At 44.8% G+C, this 18,305-nt stretch overlaps 1 protein-coding gene across 3 annotated transcripts; it reads right to left on the bottom strand.

Moving 5' to 3' along the window:
* Window positions 1-4,989: 4,989 nt before the first annotated feature.
* LOC125543328 lies at window positions 4,990-12,324 on the bottom strand. Of its 3 annotated transcripts, XM_048706639.1 has the most exons (9): window positions 11,243-12,322; window positions 8,898-9,095; window positions 8,734-8,802; window positions 8,558-8,644; window positions 7,073-7,159; window positions 6,925-6,987; window positions 6,589-6,825; window positions 6,453-6,504; window positions 4,990-5,326 (listed from the first exon to the last, which is right to left on the bottom strand). In XM_048706639.1, exons 1-9 carry the CDS (start codon window positions 12,185-12,187, stop codon window positions 5,313-5,315), a joined length of 1,752 nt encoding a protein of 583 aa, XP_048562596.1. In that variant the 5' UTR covers window positions 12,188-12,322; the 3' UTR covers window positions 4,990-5,312. The 3 variants fall into 3 exon arrangements, with proteins under 3 accessions (XP_048562596.1, XP_048562597.1, XP_048562598.1); XM_048706640.1 differs by lacking the exon at window positions 7,073-7,159 and having other exon boundaries at window positions 11,243-12,323; XM_048706641.1 differs by lacking the exons at window positions 8,734-8,802; window positions 8,898-9,095 and having other exon boundaries at window positions 11,243-12,324.
* Between the last annotated feature and the right edge of the window lie 5,981 nt (window positions 12,325-18,305).

Below are 18,305 nucleotides of genomic sequence, written 5' to 3'. Positions count from 1 at the left end.
ATTTTTCGGATCTGCTTTATTTATTCCATTACTTCTCTTCTAGACTTTGTCGGACTCATTTGCTTCAAGCTTTTGCTCCTGATGGGAAAAACAGTTTCTGTTTTGCATTTGCTTCATTTTTATGTTGTCTTTCTTGTAATATTTAGTTTGAGTCTTCTTGATCGTTCACATTTGATGTTTAGATAATTAATCTGTACTCCTGTAGCATGTCCAGTCCTTGTTTAGTCATTATTTCTATCTTTTTCTGTATATTCATAATAGTTCATGCTTAGTTCAGAAGTGAATACTAAGTTCTCCTTTCACTAGATTTTAATGTTCCACGAACAAGGTCCAGTTTTCACCTTAGGTTCAGTTACATGCATTCTGTTGCACACACTGTTTTTAGATCTATGTCGCTCTATAGGATACATTTATTTTTGTCGGTTGTTTTCTTTTCTGTTCTTGTGCTATTTCTTATAACTGGGATCATAACACTTACTCTTTTTATGTGCAATCTACAGTCAGCCAGAAAATACCAAAGGAAGTAGCTTGTCGTCTGAAGAATATCCCAAGCACGGACTATCAGGACTATAGTTCAGCAAGCAAAGCTTCACTAGGGCTGGGTATAACCAACAAGCACATGATGGCTGCATCTTGTTAAATCATCGATGGAAGAAGTTTCTCCTGAAAACTGGACTTGAGGTTGGTACGGTTGTCCGAGTTACATTCAAGACGAACGTTGGCGACAATGTATGATAGTTGGCCTCCATGACCTCGGAGAGGTTCATACGATCCTAATTGAGGTTGTCTTCAGTTCATTAGGTTTTTATCTCTGCTATGTTAGCTCTTTTATGAGGGTCCAATTTGGTTTTGCTGGGGGGGGGGGGGGGGGGGACCATGCAACCATGCAACTATCAGCCAGTTCATGCGGTTTATTCAGTTTTGCTTCTAATATTTATAAAATTAGAGTATAATTGTTCGCTTGTTCTTTATTCATACTTCAGCACAAAAGAGCTTCTTAATGATACCATATACTACATAGAGGGGAGGGAGCAGTATATAGACATCCACCGTTGATTTTTTTGAGAGCAGCATATTAATTTCCTTTTCCTATCAAAAAATAATGTGAGCTTTTTTTAGTTCGCATGGCTATGGGCCAAGATTTTGGCATGCTAGGGAACAGTTTTTAAATTGTTCTCATGAAAAATAATTGCTATTTTTTGTTGTTGAGGAATTCTCATGGCTATGGGCCAAGATTTTGGCACCCTAGGGAAGATGTTTTAAATTGTTCTCATAAAAAAACATTGCTGTTTTTTTAGGAATAAAAACATTGTTGGTTGTGCCGTCACCTTGGTCGTCCAAGTCAGCTCAGTCCTTGAGAGATCTCCTATATGTCTGCTGTTGGGCAACCCTATAACTCGCCTTCAGCCAGTCCAGCTTCTGACTCGCTGAAGGGGCGAGCGATGTGCCAGCCCACACCCGGAGGAGGCCACAGCCTCTTTTTCTCTTTTCTTTTACGTTCTCGGTTCTCTTTTTTCTTTATTCTTGTAATTTTGTTTATACTTTAAAATATTCTATATATATATATATATATTACAAAAAACACTCTACAAAAACCTTTATAAAAATATTGAACAAGTATTTGAAAAATATTAATCAAGCTTTCGGAAAATGGTGAACGTGTATAGTAAAATTGTTGCTCGTGTACTAAAAAATGTAGAAAAAATATTTTAAAATGTTAATAAGGCATTTGGAAAATGTTGAACTTGTATATAACATTGTTGGTCATGTATTGCAAAACTGGTGAAATTTTTATCATGTATATAAAAATGTCAATCAATAATTTCGAAAAATAGTTAAACAAGTATTTGACAAAAATGTTAATCAAGCATTTGGGAAATGTTAAATGTGTATAAAAATGTTGACAATGTATTTAAAAAATGATGAATTTTTTTATCATGTATATAAAAATGTTAACCAGGCATTATAAAAATCTTGAAAAAGTGTTTGAATAATGTTAATCAAGCATTTGGAAACTGTTAAATGTGTATAGAAATAATTGACCATTTATTCAAAATAGGTTAATCCTTTTATTTGAAAACTGTTAAATGTGTATAGAAATAATTGACCATTTATTCAAAATAGGTTAATCCTTTTATTTGAAAACTGTTAATCAAGCATTTAAGAAAATGTATAGAACATTTTTATAAACCGTGGACCTTTTCTTAGATTTTGAACTTTTTGGAAGAAGCAAACTTTTTCTGAAATTTGTGAAGAATTCTTTCGATTATTTTAAAACACGAAAAACACTTTAAATTTGAAACATTTTTAAAAACACAAACACTTTTTGAAAAAAAAAATTCTAATAATTTTTTGATTTTTTAATAAAAAGGGAAAACTACTGAAGAATAAAACGAAGAAGAAAAAACCCAAAACGAAAGTCAGGCCAGCACCTATGTTCCCAAAATAAATGGAAACCGAGCGGGGAACCTTTTTCTAGAACCGGGATTGCCAGAAGCGTGTGCTAGGTTAAATGAGCCGGTCCATCTCAGCTCTCGTCATTCATCCCTCGTGTGAAGGAACGCAAGTGCTTCACACATAGCATCTGCCCGGTCCTTACTCCTCGTTGAACTCGTGTCGCGTGGTACCTGTATCTCCTAGCGCACTCCCCCCTCTTGCCCCTGGCAGCTTCACCTAGACAGGGGTTGTCCAGCAGTCGCGACCACGTCCCCGCTCCTCCCATTGCGGCGCACATCCCACTCACACGCACGTCTGCATCCTAATCTACGTAATTTCAGCACATACCGCAAGCTCTCGCACCTCCCATGTCTTATTCTCATCTTTATCTTTATCTTTATCTCTAATAATAAAATAAATTGGATTTCTTTCGTCCGTCATGACATTTTTCAAAAAAATCCCTCTATTTCAGAGAATTCAACCCGCAGTTCTGTTTTAAGTTAAAACGAATGGTTATTTTCGTATTTTACACAAAAGTCCCTATCTTTTCTTGAATTCAACCCGTCGTTCGGATTTAAGTCACACCCGAACCGTTATTTTACATTTTTTGAAACCTTCCCTGATGTTTTAGGTAATTCATCCGCGGATCATATTTAAGTCAAACAAATGCTTTTTAAAATCATCCATATTTTTAAACCGTAACTCCGATTTGAACATGTTATATATGAAATTTGATTAAAAAAATATGTAGAATATGAATATGAGATTATTTTTACTTGTTAAGTATTTTTAAATATTCTTTTGGACTATATTTGAGTCAAACCAAATGATTTTCTAAATTATCTGTATCTTTTAAACCGTAACTTTGATTTTAACATATTATATATGAAATTTTATTAGAGAAATGTGTGGAATCTAAATATGATGTTAATTTTACCTGTTAAATATTTTTTAAATATTGTTATGGAAGCAAAATTATAATTTATAGCGCAAGATTCGTTTTTTTTCATATCGGCGGCGATTCAGATTGCAAATAAACACCCCACTATAACCATATAGGAAAAAGAAAATATTGATAACTACACATGCATACCTTTGAAAAATGTCGCAGGGGACAACAACAGATTTCTCATCGCGCGCGAGAGAGAGGGAGAGAGAGAGGGGGGGGGGAGAGACGTCTTAGGATTAACCATATTCAACACAAGGTTTTTGTTGTTTTGTGTGAACACCGAGGCTATCGTCGGCGAGGGTGAGAAGGAGGATAAGCGGCAACACAAATATGATGCCTCGCAAAAATAAAGGAGATGGACCTATTATGGTCTTGATTGATGGTTGTTGAGTTAAGAGTGTGTGTTATGTTTTCTCTCCCGTTGCAACGCACGGGCTCTTTTGCTAGTTATTATAACAGGAATTGAGCTAAACGCATTCACATTTTTCCACGCCGTTTCACGTATTCCGCTCAATATTAATAGCATTGCATCATCTAGATTGCAGCTATGATCGACATTCACTTTCTTCATGAGACTAAGGAAACTACACCGTTGCTCTCATTTCCCCCTTCTACAAAATATATAAGCGTGCATTGCAGCACCCGTGCATTTTTTGAGACATAATATGTTAGTGCAAAACTTCCATAGTTGATTTTTTTAATAAAATATAAACAATTTGAATTGCAGTGAGTCAGATAGAGGTGATGAGACATATTTATGTCAGAACTAATGCACCCACATGAATGCTTTCTTTTTTTACATTTTCTCTACGTCAAATCATGAGACGAAGCAAAAAAAATGAGTGGAGCCAAAAAAACAACAATATATCCACTAAGGCTAGAATCCATGGAGTCGGTTATCTCGTCAAATTTGTACAAGATAAACTTCAATATTTTAAAACCATACGTCTATGATATATTATGATCATAGCTAGATAAGAGAAAAGCTTGCCAAGCCTGCGCCAGCAAACTCAGAGTGGACAAATTCAGAAAACAACAGACAATACATAATGCTTCTCCACAAACACACAAAAGAAAGAATTTACTTTCTGGATTTTTTTTAGAATAATCGTATAACATTGTTCACTTTCTGGATAATTTTATTTTTCGGCAAAAAAAAGACCAGAAACTGATGCTAAAAATGTAAAACTAAAGATTTTCTCAATCCCTACAGCCAAATGAGTTGAATTTTCCCCAAAATGATTAGTATAACATGCTTTAATCTTTGGATTTGTTTCAAAGGTTTGTAGATACTTGAAATTGTCGGCCAAAAAATTCCCGACAATTGATATTTTGCAGTTTCTCTCAATCTGTTCAACCAAATGAGCTGAAGATTCATGATGGGGCCTAATACAGGACAGAATCAGAGCAATACATGTATATGATGCACCATATCCAAAATTGACAAACCTTCAACTGTTTGTCAGCAAGATGCACCCGCACCTAGGGGATCCTACAGCTACAGATCAGGATTTCTTCAATTAGTAAACCGTACCACCTAGGGGATCCTGTGTTAACTTGAGTCATTATTAGAACTGATATCCTCCACATAAGCTTAGCAGCCGAGCAAGGTGCAAAATCCTGGATATTGCATTTTTACACACACTACACAAATAAATAACTGAAACCGACTGTTCAGATAAGAAAAACTGAAATATATATAGATTGACATAACTAAGTTTGCGAGTCACTGCTGCGACACACCAATTAGCCTAGAATAACCAAAAGAAGGATGTACACGCCGTGTATGATACAACTGGCTCTGTCAAGTTAATCTGCCCAGCTCGTTCATGCAGAGCTCACAAAAGGCTATAACATTAAGACCGAGACCCACTATCATATGCAAAATGATCCGGAGTTCAGGTCAGGCGCAAAAGGCGGTACTTATTCATCCCTTTTGCCCTGCGCAGACAAAAAAACATTGAAAACAATATGTAAGATCACTCAAGTGTTGCACTAAAATCCCACCAAGCTTATCAAAATTCAGAATTGATGCGTGACATCCAAAATTTAATGATACACTTGGATGTTTCCCACAGAGAAACACCAGCATTCAGGAAGGAGATAATTTATCCTCGCTCCCAAACAGTAGCGCCCACTGAATGTTTGCATACGGATGGGAAGTTAGCATGCATTCCCCAGCTCAACTGTTGACGCTTTAACCCATCTGTAGGTGCCTAGACCTGGGTCCATGGATTCACCCGGGATATATGTCACATTACAGGAATATTTGTCTAGGAACCTGCTCAGCTAAATCTTTTCAATAAAAACGAATGTGCATTTTTCAAACTAGATCTTCAACATAGCAGGGAAAAGAAGCGTACCATGGAAAACTCTAGAAATAGATAAACAAGAACCGTGTTAGAGCTTCAGGGCCCAGGATAGTTTTTTATTTAAATGGGGCCTAGGATAGTTGACCTGACCAGGCAGGGGCCTGGGGAACTAGCGACCAGCACGCTGGTGCTGTGCTGGCATCAAGATCAACGATTTACAAAGAAAAGTACCAGGGATTTGGCACAGATGAGATTTCATTACTAATTCTTCTTAACTCCTAAGCAACAACCGTCTCTCATTATACAGGGAACATAAAGTCATTAAGTGTCAACAAGAAAAATAAAGAACCTAACAACAAAATCCTAAAGGAAAGTAACAAAAGAATTGATTACGTGCCAATGACACTCTAATTTCAAGTCTCTTGATGAACTTGCGGATCAAAGCCATAAAACATCAAATGGCATTGGGCATGTTTGTACTACAGATGGGATGGGACCGCATCAAATGTTGACATGTCTAGCTCCATACAAATTCAATCATTGCCATTGGGCATGTTTATAAATCCAACAAAAAGCTAAGAAAAAGTAGTATGCTCGTAATTACTGCAAAGGCTTTTATCTTTAATCCGGTTATGCTAGATAAATCATAAATAACAAAACACCAAACAACTAAACAATGGCAAGCAAATGTACATGTTCTTCGCAACAGCACAAATTCACATGGTAGAAGCCAATGCTTAAGCATATCATGTTACCTGGAGATGCTTGGTTAGGTGCTACCATGGCAGCAGTAGTATCATCTTGGATCTACAAAAGAAAAAGTTTTACACTTCTTTATGGTTTGTGATATACAGTCAGTAGTAATTAACACAGTAAGTTTAATATTATTACTTGTTGACGCGTCCATGCAATAGAATGTCCAAGTGCCTCATCCATTGTGTTTATGTCCCCGAGAGGGCGTATCAGAGGAGCCTTTCCATCCAACACTTGATTGACCAACACTAGGCAACATCCAGGTCCAAGTGCCTTGTCCCCAACTATTGTAGATGTACAAGATGTTTGAAGAGTAGCCTTGGCTACTCGACGATGTGGCCGTACACATGAAAGTAAAAAGACCTCTTTCCCACCCTAAAAGGGTGGCAGAAGAGGAGCTTATTGAATGACCAGATTAATGTATGCAATTATATGTGTACATATTTCTTGTGTATTAAATAATATAACCATTACCTCCACATTCAAATCATGCGAAAAGCCTTGTTGTGCACATGCAGCTACCTTCCTCTGTTCCACCTGTAACCAAGAAATGTATGGCAAGTTCATTAAATGCAAATGTGAAAACAAGCATCCATATAATCAAAGAAAAAAAGTTACACACATCATGCAAAATCTGACTTTCAGCATCAATCTTCTCTCTCCTAACACGAGGCATACTTTTCGGCGCCAATCTCGTCTTTGGCAATAACTGTTAAAAATAAGAAAGAGATGGCAAAATCCGCTAGTCAAAACATGGCAGTATATAAGGTGGAAATCACCGTTTCGGCGGGAAAATCAAAGTCATGTTATCAATGGAAGGGTGCTAGTATTCAATGAGTGCATTCTTTCCATATGCTCCAGGTTATCAAGAGAGAGGTCCACTTTTCAACCCTCACGTTACCACTTGGTTTAAGACTCAGCCCTGAACTCCAAAACAGGTTAATTCACTCCCCTAACTCACAATACCGTTCAAGACTCAACCCTCTCTTCATTTCACTGATTTTGACCATTGGGTTGACCTGGTTTAGCTCACGTGGACGCCAACTCAACATGTGCGGTGGCGGGGATAGATATGGTCCCATCTGTCATGCTCACTCTACCCCTCTATCTGGATCCCTTCCGTTGGATCCTCAACTCCCCTCACTTCCTGGTCCCCCGTCTCCTGTTCTTAGACTTTCCCCTGCCGGTCTACGTGCCTCATTGAGGGTGTTCCCCCGTCTTACATACAAGAGGAATTGAAAAGGGAATTAATACCGGTACCACTCGGAATCGTGGGGGCGTCTTCACTGGAGGCAGGGAAGGGAGCTAGAGAGAGAAGTGGCGCGCGGTTTCTGTAATTAAGGTGCCCGAAGGATACTAGCAAAGTAGGAACACAGGCGAGGTCGGGGTCGCTCCACCGCAGTCAATTGATTCTAGCCGCGCAGCGGGTGGAGGTGGGTGGAGGCGTCCGCACTGGAGATGCCGCAGGAAACAGACCGGTGATGGCCCCGTACACCGACCTGTGCCTGCAAGAGTCAACGACGACGCTCGAGTTAGGCATTGAATGGGGAGCGCTGTACTCCGATGCTGGTACGCCCTGTCTGTCGCTGCGGGCCAATAGAGAGAGGGGCTTTCCTTTTTTTCCTGGATGGTCCCACTTGTAAAGAAGGGGTCAAGCTGACATGGCAATAGTGATGTGGCAGTCAGCTCGGTCGAAATCAGCCTTGTCACCAAAAACCGGCTTCAGCTGATCTGAGGGTTGAGTCCTGAGCGATATCAAGAGTTGAGGGTGTAAAGTAACCGGTTTAAAAGTTGAGGGTTAAGTGTTAAACGAAGTGGTAAGTAGAGGGTTCAAAAGTGGACTTCTCTCGGTTATCAATGTAAAGATTACTATGAACAGTCAGTACAGCCAGGTGAATTTCACAATTAAATATTGAGCTTGCGCCAACAAGAAGTATTAAAAGGGAATTGGAAAAAAGAGGTGCTCAAGGGTTTCATGTTGATTTGGTCTTCATAGAAAAAACAACATACTTAATTTTTCCCCACTAAATTTATAGTTTCCAGTATACATGTTATTAATGTAAACATGCTTCTGAATGGCAATGTAATAAAATGGAGCTGCACTAACATTGCGGGGAGGCCGATACTTAGAGGTAACCTCCTTATTCTTGCAATGAGGCAATTTCCCTTGCGGCTCTATCTTCCTTTGCAGTACCTATGCCACAAAAACACCTTGATGATACAAACGCACAACACAAATGATGTAAAATAATGCAATGCAAAAGAAAAGACAAAGAATATTACATTGCTTGAAAACTGTTTTTCTGCTACAACTGAGTGAGGCGCACTCGCAGCAGAATCACATCTTATCACCTATTAAAATATGTAAGCAGTTAATGAGAATAGCATCAGCCTTGGATACATATCAAATGGTTAGGATGTAGATATGCATTATTCAATTTTTGTACCTTTGAACTTTTTTTTAGTTCTGCCATTTCACGTTCCATTCTTTTCAATTGCTCCTGCATCTCAACACCCGCACCCTCAATTTTATCCAAGCGCTCTGACAAAAGTATGCTTTCATTTTGTGTTCTCGACTTTGATGACTGAAGCTTAGTGCATGGGCACTGCCATACTTTAGGCACTTCAAGGTTTTGCCTCTTTGCCTAAACAAGTTTGATGCCAAATTCAACATCACGATTGGTTAAAATTTGCAAGTTAACTTACTATCTTTAAATCAAGTAAAACAGTACACTGAACTCAGTGACTTGATAACATATATAATTCTGTCCAACCCAAGGAGATGTCATGCAAATATAACCTAGATGTACCCTGAAACTGGTCTACAAGCATCTTAGTTCGACTCACTTTGCAATATTAGTGACATTCAAATATTACTACAATTGAGTAAAAAGTGTAAGATCTGAAAAAAGAGTCTCTTCATGGAAAACTTAGTACTTCTAACAAGTCAGTACTTTTACCAAATACAAGCTTTACATGAAAGAAAGAAGTATATACTGGAGTTGCCTCCTAACTTGTATGCAGGTATTCCAGTAATAGATTTTTTTTAGAAAAGGAGGATGACCCCCGGCCTCTGCATCTGGGAGATGCATGCGGCCACTTTATTGATTATTCTCGAGGACCTTACAAAGTATTACAACAATATGCCTGAATCCGCCATCTTGGCAACATTTGTCGCTACTCCTATCCAAATGATGAAGGCGTGCTAGCTGGGCCACTACCCAAACCACTCATCTAAGCCTAACATCAAAATGATGAAGGGGTGCTAGCTGGGCCACTACCCAGACCACTCACCTAAGCCTAACATCAAAAGCCGGAAGCCCCAACCGAGCCACATACCGGGTCTGGGGTACAAACCGATCCGACGCACTCATGTGTCATTGCCGCCATTTTCCACAGGTCCGGCTTTAGAGTAAATATTGAGGCTTCTACCTTGTCTGGCCACTCAGCCATCGACGTCACCACGACACCAGACAGCTTCGTCCTCCTGCACGAGTCCATCGCCACACATCGGACGCCGAATCTCCACTGCGCCACGCCGCCGAGATACGTCGCCATCAATGAGTAGGATGAAGCACCGCTCCGCCGAGTCCGGTAGGGCTGCTGAAGACCAAGCACCGTGGAAGAAGGACTCCGAGGCTGAGCACATAGGCGGCAGAGCGCCAACGCACCGCCACCAGACGAACTCCGACCATGCCACCAACCGCCGCCAAGCAACCAAAGCATCACATCCACCCCAAGCTCACCACGAACGACACCCCCAAGAGGGTGACGACACCCGGAGCGCTGCTGTCGCTCGATCCGGCAAGGGTTTGGGCTTTCGCCCGGCATACGAGCTGGGTGGAAGGAAGAGGGGAAGGAGGCAACCTGGACGACGCCTACAAGAAGGGTACGGCGCCCTCGGGCGTCGCCGTCGTCGTGGCCAGCACTGCTGGCCTCAGATTTCTCCGGAGCCACCTCCCACCTCCAGCCGCCAAACAGGTACAACTCCGGTGACAAAGGCCGCCCAAAGCAGGACCATCGGAGGCAGCCCTAGTTGAAGTAGACGGAGGCCTTCAGATCTGGATCGGGCGCCGCCGAGACGCCCGCACCACAGCCGCCACCTGCCGCCGCCTCGCCGCCCCCGCGGCTGAGGAAGAACGGCCAGCACCAACGAGCACCGGTCACCGCAGACCCGGTGTCGATCCACCAGCCGAGGCCACCGCCACGGATCCAAAGCCTCCTGAGGAAGAACGGGGTGGCCAGATCCTCGCCGCCACCTTCACCGGCGGCCGAGAGGCGAGCCGGCGGCCACCTCCGGTGGCGACGATGGAGAGGAGAGGTGGGGGAGAGGGCCAGCGGCGGGCTAGGGTTACGCCGCTCGAGTCGCCCCTGCGGGAGCGACGCGGGGGCCTCGGGCCTCGTTGGCTCCAATTCTTGAAGGAATGATTTTGCATTCCAGTAATAGATAGAACTGACTTTCGAGTAAAACAATCTAAAAATTTCGCAATAATCCATGAGGTCTGAAAGTTGTTTTTCAAGAATGTGGAAGTAGTGTAAACTGCAGGCAGGAGAATCTAGCAAACAACCGTTAATAAGTGGATTTGGTGCTTTCAGTGGATTGTTAAATTTCCTTCAAGTTAAAGGTGCATCTAAATACCCCCTCTGTAAACAAATATAAGAGTTTTTGGTTAACTAAAGTAGTGATCTAAACGCTTTTATATTTTTTAACGGAGGGAGTATTAATTACCATGAACTTGCTGCGACAGTTATTAATATTTCAGAAATACTATATTCAGTTAAAAGGTATTACCAATTCCATGATAGCCTCGGTGAGCTCTTTCCTGAGGTTGTCGATTTTGGAGTCCAATGCACGTGCCTTGGTACCATCAAAGTCCAAGAGCAGTTTCTCCAAGACTGCGGGTTCATCGACAATGTGTGTCACCTCATCAGTGAGGCAAGGATACAACTGGCACATTTCATCGAACGTGTTGCCAGCATTTGGTACTTTTGCGCTTGCTTCACCACCGCTCGTAGCAATGGTGCCCCAGACGGTCTTGGAGAGGTGGCAGAGGCTGCACTCATTTTCTTTGGCAGGGACGCCGTTGATGGCCTCGTGGTCGTGCCGGCCCTTGAGACTGCGAACCTTCTGCCGGAGGTCCGGCATGCTGAAGCCATTGTTGTCGAGGCGGCCTTGGAGTTGGAGGGAGGAGAAGAGCACCTTGGTTCTCGGCAGCTTGCCGTGCTCCTGGCGATGCGCCGCCAGGGCCTCGATTATCTTGACCTCGTCGCCGGGCGTCCACGCGTGCTGGGACGTGAGAGGAAGAGGCTTCTTCTCGGGCTCGGCCGCCGGCGTCGATGGCGTCTTGTCTTTCTTCTGGGGCGGATCTGCTGATGGCGCGGTCTTCCTCTTGCGCTCCGGCAGCTGGGCATCGGCCTCCCTGCTCTTGGCTGACGGCGCATGCTTGCTCTTCGCGGGGTCCGGCGGTTGGGTTGCCCGCATCGGGGCCTCGTCGCCGGGTGTCCAGGCGTGCTCGAACGGGAGAGGAAGAGGCTTCTTGTCGGGCTCGGCCGGCGGCGATCTGGTCTTCTCTTTCTTCTTCTTGTTTTTCTCCGGCGGACCGGCTGATGGCGCAACCTTCCTTTTGCGATCCGGCAACTGGGCGTCGGCCACCCTGCTCTTGGCTGGCGGCGTCGCGGGCTCCGGCGGCTGGGTTGCTCGCGCCGGAGGTTTACCGGCGGGGAGCGTGGGCGGCATCGTGGATCGGGTTGGAATGCTAGGTTTGGCTTGGATTTGGGGTGGGGAGAGGGGAGGAGTGGAGGGGGAAATCTTTGGCTTTTGCCGCCAACTGCAATGTCGTCCCCGCGTGAATGGAAGGGAGTCCGGAATTTGGGGATGAAATGTTGGGATTTCTGATGCGATTTTATACATAATTATAGACAGATTTGCTCCCTTCAATAAAACATGAATATATGCTGAATACTCACTCCATTTCAAATGGGCAAGGTAAATTTTTATCACGTCATGCTTTTATTAATATGTGATTTATATGACTTGAATTAGTGTAACTATTTTTTTTATTTGAGAACTGAAGCAGGAGACTCCTACTCAGTGAGGCCAGAACATTCAGCAATCATCAAAGAGCGTAGGCTAATCGGAACATTAGCTATCGTTTATACGCACTTCTAACCGAGAAGATTCCGTTCTTCTCGTAATGCCAAGCTATACAGTCCTTCACTTCTGATCCCGGTATGTTTAATTTACAAATTTCCTCCGCATCAAATGGGTAGAAGAGTTGTCTAATCAAACCCTCGTTCCATTCACGGCTGCCTGCATGCATGAGCTGGCTAACCCATCAATACGCGATCTCCAAATGAAGGACGCTGTCTTCAGGCCCTCTCTTCTGGGTATCTATTGATCTCTTTGAATTTGTATGTCCTTCCCGTCTTCAACCCTCCAAATAATTCCTTTTTTCAAGAGTTCAAGACCAAACTCGATGCCTCTCCACACGGGGGAGGCATCAGAGGCGAACACCGTACCCAAGAGATTGCCATTTGGGTAGTATTTGAACTTCAGTACTCTCGCACAAAGACTGTTTGGGTTCTGTAATAGCCTCCATCCCTGCTTGGCCAAGAGCGCTTGGTTAAAAAAATTCATATCTCTGAAACCAATGCCCCCCGCCCTTTTTGGCCTTGTCATCCGTTCCCATGACATCCAGTGCACCTTTCGATGTCCTTCTTCGTCTCCCCACCAGAAATCTCTAATCATCCTTTCATATTTCTCACAAAAAACTTTGGAGAGCATGAAGACACTCATGATAAAAGTTGGAAGAGCCTGCACCACTGATTTCACATGTACCTCTTTAGCAGCATACGACATGAATTTTTCTGACCAATCACTACATCTTTTCCGGAACCTGTCCATGATTGGTTGGAATTGCTCGTCTTTCATCCTACCTTCTGGTGTGGGAAGCCCTAGGTATTTGCTCTCGAACGTGTCTGCTGTCACTTGAAGGATGCTTTTAATCTCTTCCCTTGTTTCCAATGGGCATACTTCACTGAAGAGAATGGAGCATTTGTTGGTACTTAGGAGTTGACCCGTGCACTTCTGGAATGTGGTTAGGACTCTTTTTGTAGCCTCGGCTTGCTCTGGTGTGGCCTTGAAAAAAATTAGGCTATCGTCAGCAAACAACAGGTTGGATATGTCCGGGCTATTTCTTGCGATTTTGATAGGTGTCAGCTTATTCTCTATCATCTCCTTTCTCAAAAGGTGAACCAGTCCATCTGCAATAAACAAGAAGAGGTACGGGCCGAGAGGGTCCCCTTGCCTTAGCCCCCGGGACGGGATGAAAGGTTCAAGCGATTCTCCGTTGCATCTAACAGAGTACCTCACAGATTTGACACACTTCATAACCCAGCCAGTCCATTTTTCGCAAAAACCATATTTCCTCAAAAGTCCTTCCAAACAGCCCCAATCAACTCTATCATATGCCTTCGCAAGGTCAAGTTTGTATGCACAGTAATTGTCCCTTGCATTCTTGCAGCGTTGTATCTTATGGAAGCACTCAAAAGCAATGACGGCATTGTCCGTGATTAACCTTCCGGGGATAAACGCATTGTGGGTTTCTGAGATGATTCCATCCAGCAAAGGCCGAAGGCGGTTCACTAAATTTTTGAGCATCAATACAGACACAAGCGTTCATATACACACGCATACATTCATCCCTATGAATGCACACATGCACACCCTACCCCTATGAGCACCTCCGAGAGTGAGCCGGCATATCATCTTGAGATTTACGAAGTCACCGTAGGCGCTTCGTCGTCGACGCGAACGTCCCCTCCCACTGAAAGCGCATTGTCGGAAATCCTGAAATAAATCCAAGAATAATGCGAGCACCAGGATTTGAACCCTGGTGGGTTGAGGATACCACTGTCCACCTAACCATCTCAACCACAGGTTGGTTCGCTAGTGTAATTTAAAATTTAATTTTAAGTGTCTCTAAAAAAATAAGTTTAAGTGTATTTAGCGGTATTTGTAAGTGCTCATATAAACCAATACTATTGTTAATAGTATATTTTGGGTCAAAAGCTTCTCTAGTGAATGCTAATATTAATTTTGTTGAATCCAGAAACAAGAATGATGAGAGGAACCACGGCTCCTCAGTGATTTGGGATTCCTGGCCGTTGGATCGTTTTCTTGATACGATCTGGACCGTAGGATCCCTCTCCTGATTGATCTGGGCCGTTGGATTAGAACTCCCGATTGTAGCAATAAATAGTAGGAGAAACCGTGTGCCACTGCATGTGAAATTGGATGCCCACCGAACACATTTCTGACATTTCACCTTGTTGGGAAAATATCCAACAACGACAGGGGTGAGTGCGTGGGCGCTGGGGCGTCTCTTCCCCACCCGTTCACTCTCCTCTCTTCCCTGATCCCCTCCCAACCCTAGTCGTCACTATCGAGCAGGCCCTGCAGCCGTTGTCGCGCTCCCGTCCTCCCCAGCCCCTCCCCCCGATCTGAATCCTCCATCGAAACCCAACCCATGGCACCGCCCAGCTCGCCGCCCTCGGTTGTCGAGCCGTAGCCGACAGTGAGCTCTCACCGTTGCTACTCTTCCCCCGCCATCGCCGGGAGGAGTGTGCAGGCCGCTGCTTGGGTCGCCACCGCCCCCTCCCCTTCCAAGTCGTCCGTGCGATGAACATCACCCCAGATCTTCGTTCAATGACCTCGCCGGCTAGCAAGGCGAGTCCGCTTCGCTTGGTCACTTCTGTTGTGTGCCTGTGCTAGATTTTTTTGGGATTTATGCGGTTGGACCTATCATGGGTCTTGGGGGGGGGGGCTGTCGGTGTCAAAACCGGCGGATCTCGGGTAGGGGGTCCCGAACTATGCGTCTAGGATCGATGGTAACAGGAGACGGGGGACACGATGTTTACCCAGGTTCAGGCCCTCTCTATGGAGGTAATACCCTACTTGCTGCTTGATTGATCTTGATGAATATGAGTATTACAAGAGTTGATCTACCACGAGATCGTAATGGCTAAACCCTAAAAGTCTAGCCTATGAATATGGTAATGAGTATATGAGTTGTCCTTTCCAGACTATCCCCTTCGGTTTATATAGGATCTAGGGTTTACATGGAGTCGGTTACATAAGATGGAATCTTCGGTCGCCAAGCTTGCCTTCCACGCCAAGTAGAGTCCAATCCGGACACGAGTATGGTCTTCGATCTTCACAGCCCATTAGTCCGGCCCATGGATAATAGGCCGGACGCCCGAGGACCCCTTAATCCAGGACTCCCTCAGTAGCCCCTGAACATGGCTTCAATGACGAGGAGTCCGGCACGTAGATTTGTCTTCGGTATTGCAAGGCGGGTTCCCTCCTTCCGAACTCCAGAATAGTCTTCGGACGAAGTAAATATATCCAGACTTGCGTATATAATTGTAGAGAATATAATATCCCGCGAGCTCAACTTGTTGATATCCCGCGAGCCCAACTTGTTGATAACTATTCATGACATCGTATCATGCCTGCCCGGTTGATATTTCCAACCGTCGGCTAGCGAGCCGCCCCACATCTCGTGTCCCTTTATTTATGGGATTTTCATTAATGCTGGCATGGGTAACCCAACCGTCCCCCGGGTACAACTCCTTGGTGATAGGTAAGTTTAGAGACCCTAGGGGAGACGCCCAGTATTCTGGGCCTTTATATAGAGACATAGTCTCGTCTTCTCCCCTTATGCTTGCTCCTTCCTCAACCCCAGCCACCCCAAGTTCCAACCCTCGGGTTCCAATCACCACCAGCCCTAGTCATGTCCGGATCCAACCATCAGGGACGGTGGGTAGCTTCTTCTGTCACGGAGGAGGATATTGCGAAGCTCCGCGTAGCGAGGTATCTGACCTCAGAAATCTTTCATTGGCTTCCGGCACAAGGGCAAGTCATACCGACCCCCAGATCTGGCGAGAGGGTAGTGTTTGTATCCCACTTTCGTCACGGGCTAGGGTTCGCGCTTAACCCCTTCGTCCGGGGGCTCATGTTCTACTATGGGCTAGATTTTCATGATCTGGCCCCGGACTCTATTCTCCTCATCTCGAAATTTATCGTCACGTGTGAGGCCTTACTCTGGACTCCTCGGCACTTTGGTTTGTGGCTCAAGACCTTTGATGTGAGGCCACGGGTGGCAGAGGAGGAGTAGGCAGAGTGCGGCAATGTCATAATAGGCAAGCTGGCCGACGCAGTTTGGCCCGAAGGATCTTTCGCCAAATCTTCCGACCTATAGCAGCAGGGGTGGTTTTATATCAACGAGCCACGGGGCTCCAAGTGGGCGGCTACACCTGCGTTCCGACCCGGTCCTCCAATTCAGCTCGCTTCGTGGGTCAATAAGGGATTGGACTGGGGATCCGTCAATGAAGTGCATACTCTACAAAGTCGCATCCGGAGCCTTACCGAGAAGGGCATCGATCTTGTGAACGTCGTTCAAATAATGCTAGTCCGCCGAATCCTGCCATGTCAGCGGCGGCCTCTTCGTATGTGGGAGTTTAACCCAGAAGGGTGGCGGACTCTACAGCACTTCTTCGGCACTACACATGAAGGAATGTGGAAATTATATTTCGGGGAACGAGAGCAATGGACGGACACCACCGAAGACGTTGGCCTTGACTGCAATCATCCAGACAGTTCGGTAAGTATTTAATATTCGAGCACCTTCCATTCAGGCATCTCTTAACAAGATACTGAAAAATCCGTCCATGTACAGGACTGGATAAAGAAAGCGGTGCTCATCTGGTGTCCGGTGCCTCTTCCCGAAGGCCCTGCGACCGACCTGTTGACGAGAATGCTAATCCCGAAACCGTACCAGGTGGCTGCGTTTGGGGAAACCAAAATCCTTTTGCCCAAGTGCAAGAGTGCAGAGGGGGCCCTCCAGGGCAAGAAGAGGGTCGCCTCCGAAGATCAGGAGAAGAGAGGAAAAATGTCGTAGTCGAGCGGCTTGGGCCGGGTGAGCTAGGCTGCCGTAGAGTTTGATGACGAGGACGAACCTCGACGCAGACCGTAAGAGAGGCTGGGGGCTGGGGTACTTTAAACGCACCTCATTCTTTTCCTATTAGTGAAGTAATCGTTCGATATATGTTCGTCCACGCAGGTTAACGCCTGGTGTTTCTCAATCGTCCTCCTCCTCGGGAGATCTTCTTCTAGAGATGATGGAGAGTGACACGCCTTCTCCGGCCACATCGCCCAATGGGGGAGATGATACCAAGGTATCGTCCCAACGGGCTCCTCCTGAACACCAAGTAGTACAGGAAGCGATGAAGGTGTTACCCGAAGGCGGTGCCTTTGTCGCTCGGGGTTCTGGGATCAAGACTGGCATCCCCGAACCGTCCAGTTTACAGCCGGGGACGATTCTTGAGGCAAGTAAGCGGGTTCCTTCATAGGAATGTCGTACTCCGGTGGCGGTTTCCGAAGACCCAGGAGTGCCGGACATGCTGACGGGCTTGCTACGACGAGCATCCATTTCGGAAGAGCACCGTACCTTGATGGCTACGGTGGTCGAAAGCGTTCTATCCGCGAAGAGTGGATTGGACGAGGCCTTCACAAGCCTTCTAAGAGGTTTTAAGGTTTGTGATGTAGCTTTGTCAATTGAATTTTATTGACAGAATGCACCTGTTGTATATGCAGTAGCCCTTGAGACTCGAATTGTCTTCCAAAAAGGCGACCGAAGGATCAAAGAGATATGCTCATGTATTAAACTTGGGTTAATTTGAAATACAGGCTGCTTCCCCTCCTGTGGCTGTCTGAAATACGGAAGTGGCCGAACTGCAGCGAAAGCTAGATATTCCGGAGGATGACGTTGCATTGATCAACAGGCATCTTGACG

Source organism: Triticum urartu, chromosome 3, assembly GCF_003073215.2.
Source record: "Triticum urartu cultivar G1812 chromosome 3, Tu2.1, whole genome shotgun sequence".
Lineage (NCBI taxonomy): Eukaryota > Viridiplantae > Streptophyta > Magnoliopsida > Poales > Poaceae > Triticum > Triticum urartu.
This window is presented reverse-complemented; position numbering and strand designations above follow the sequence as displayed.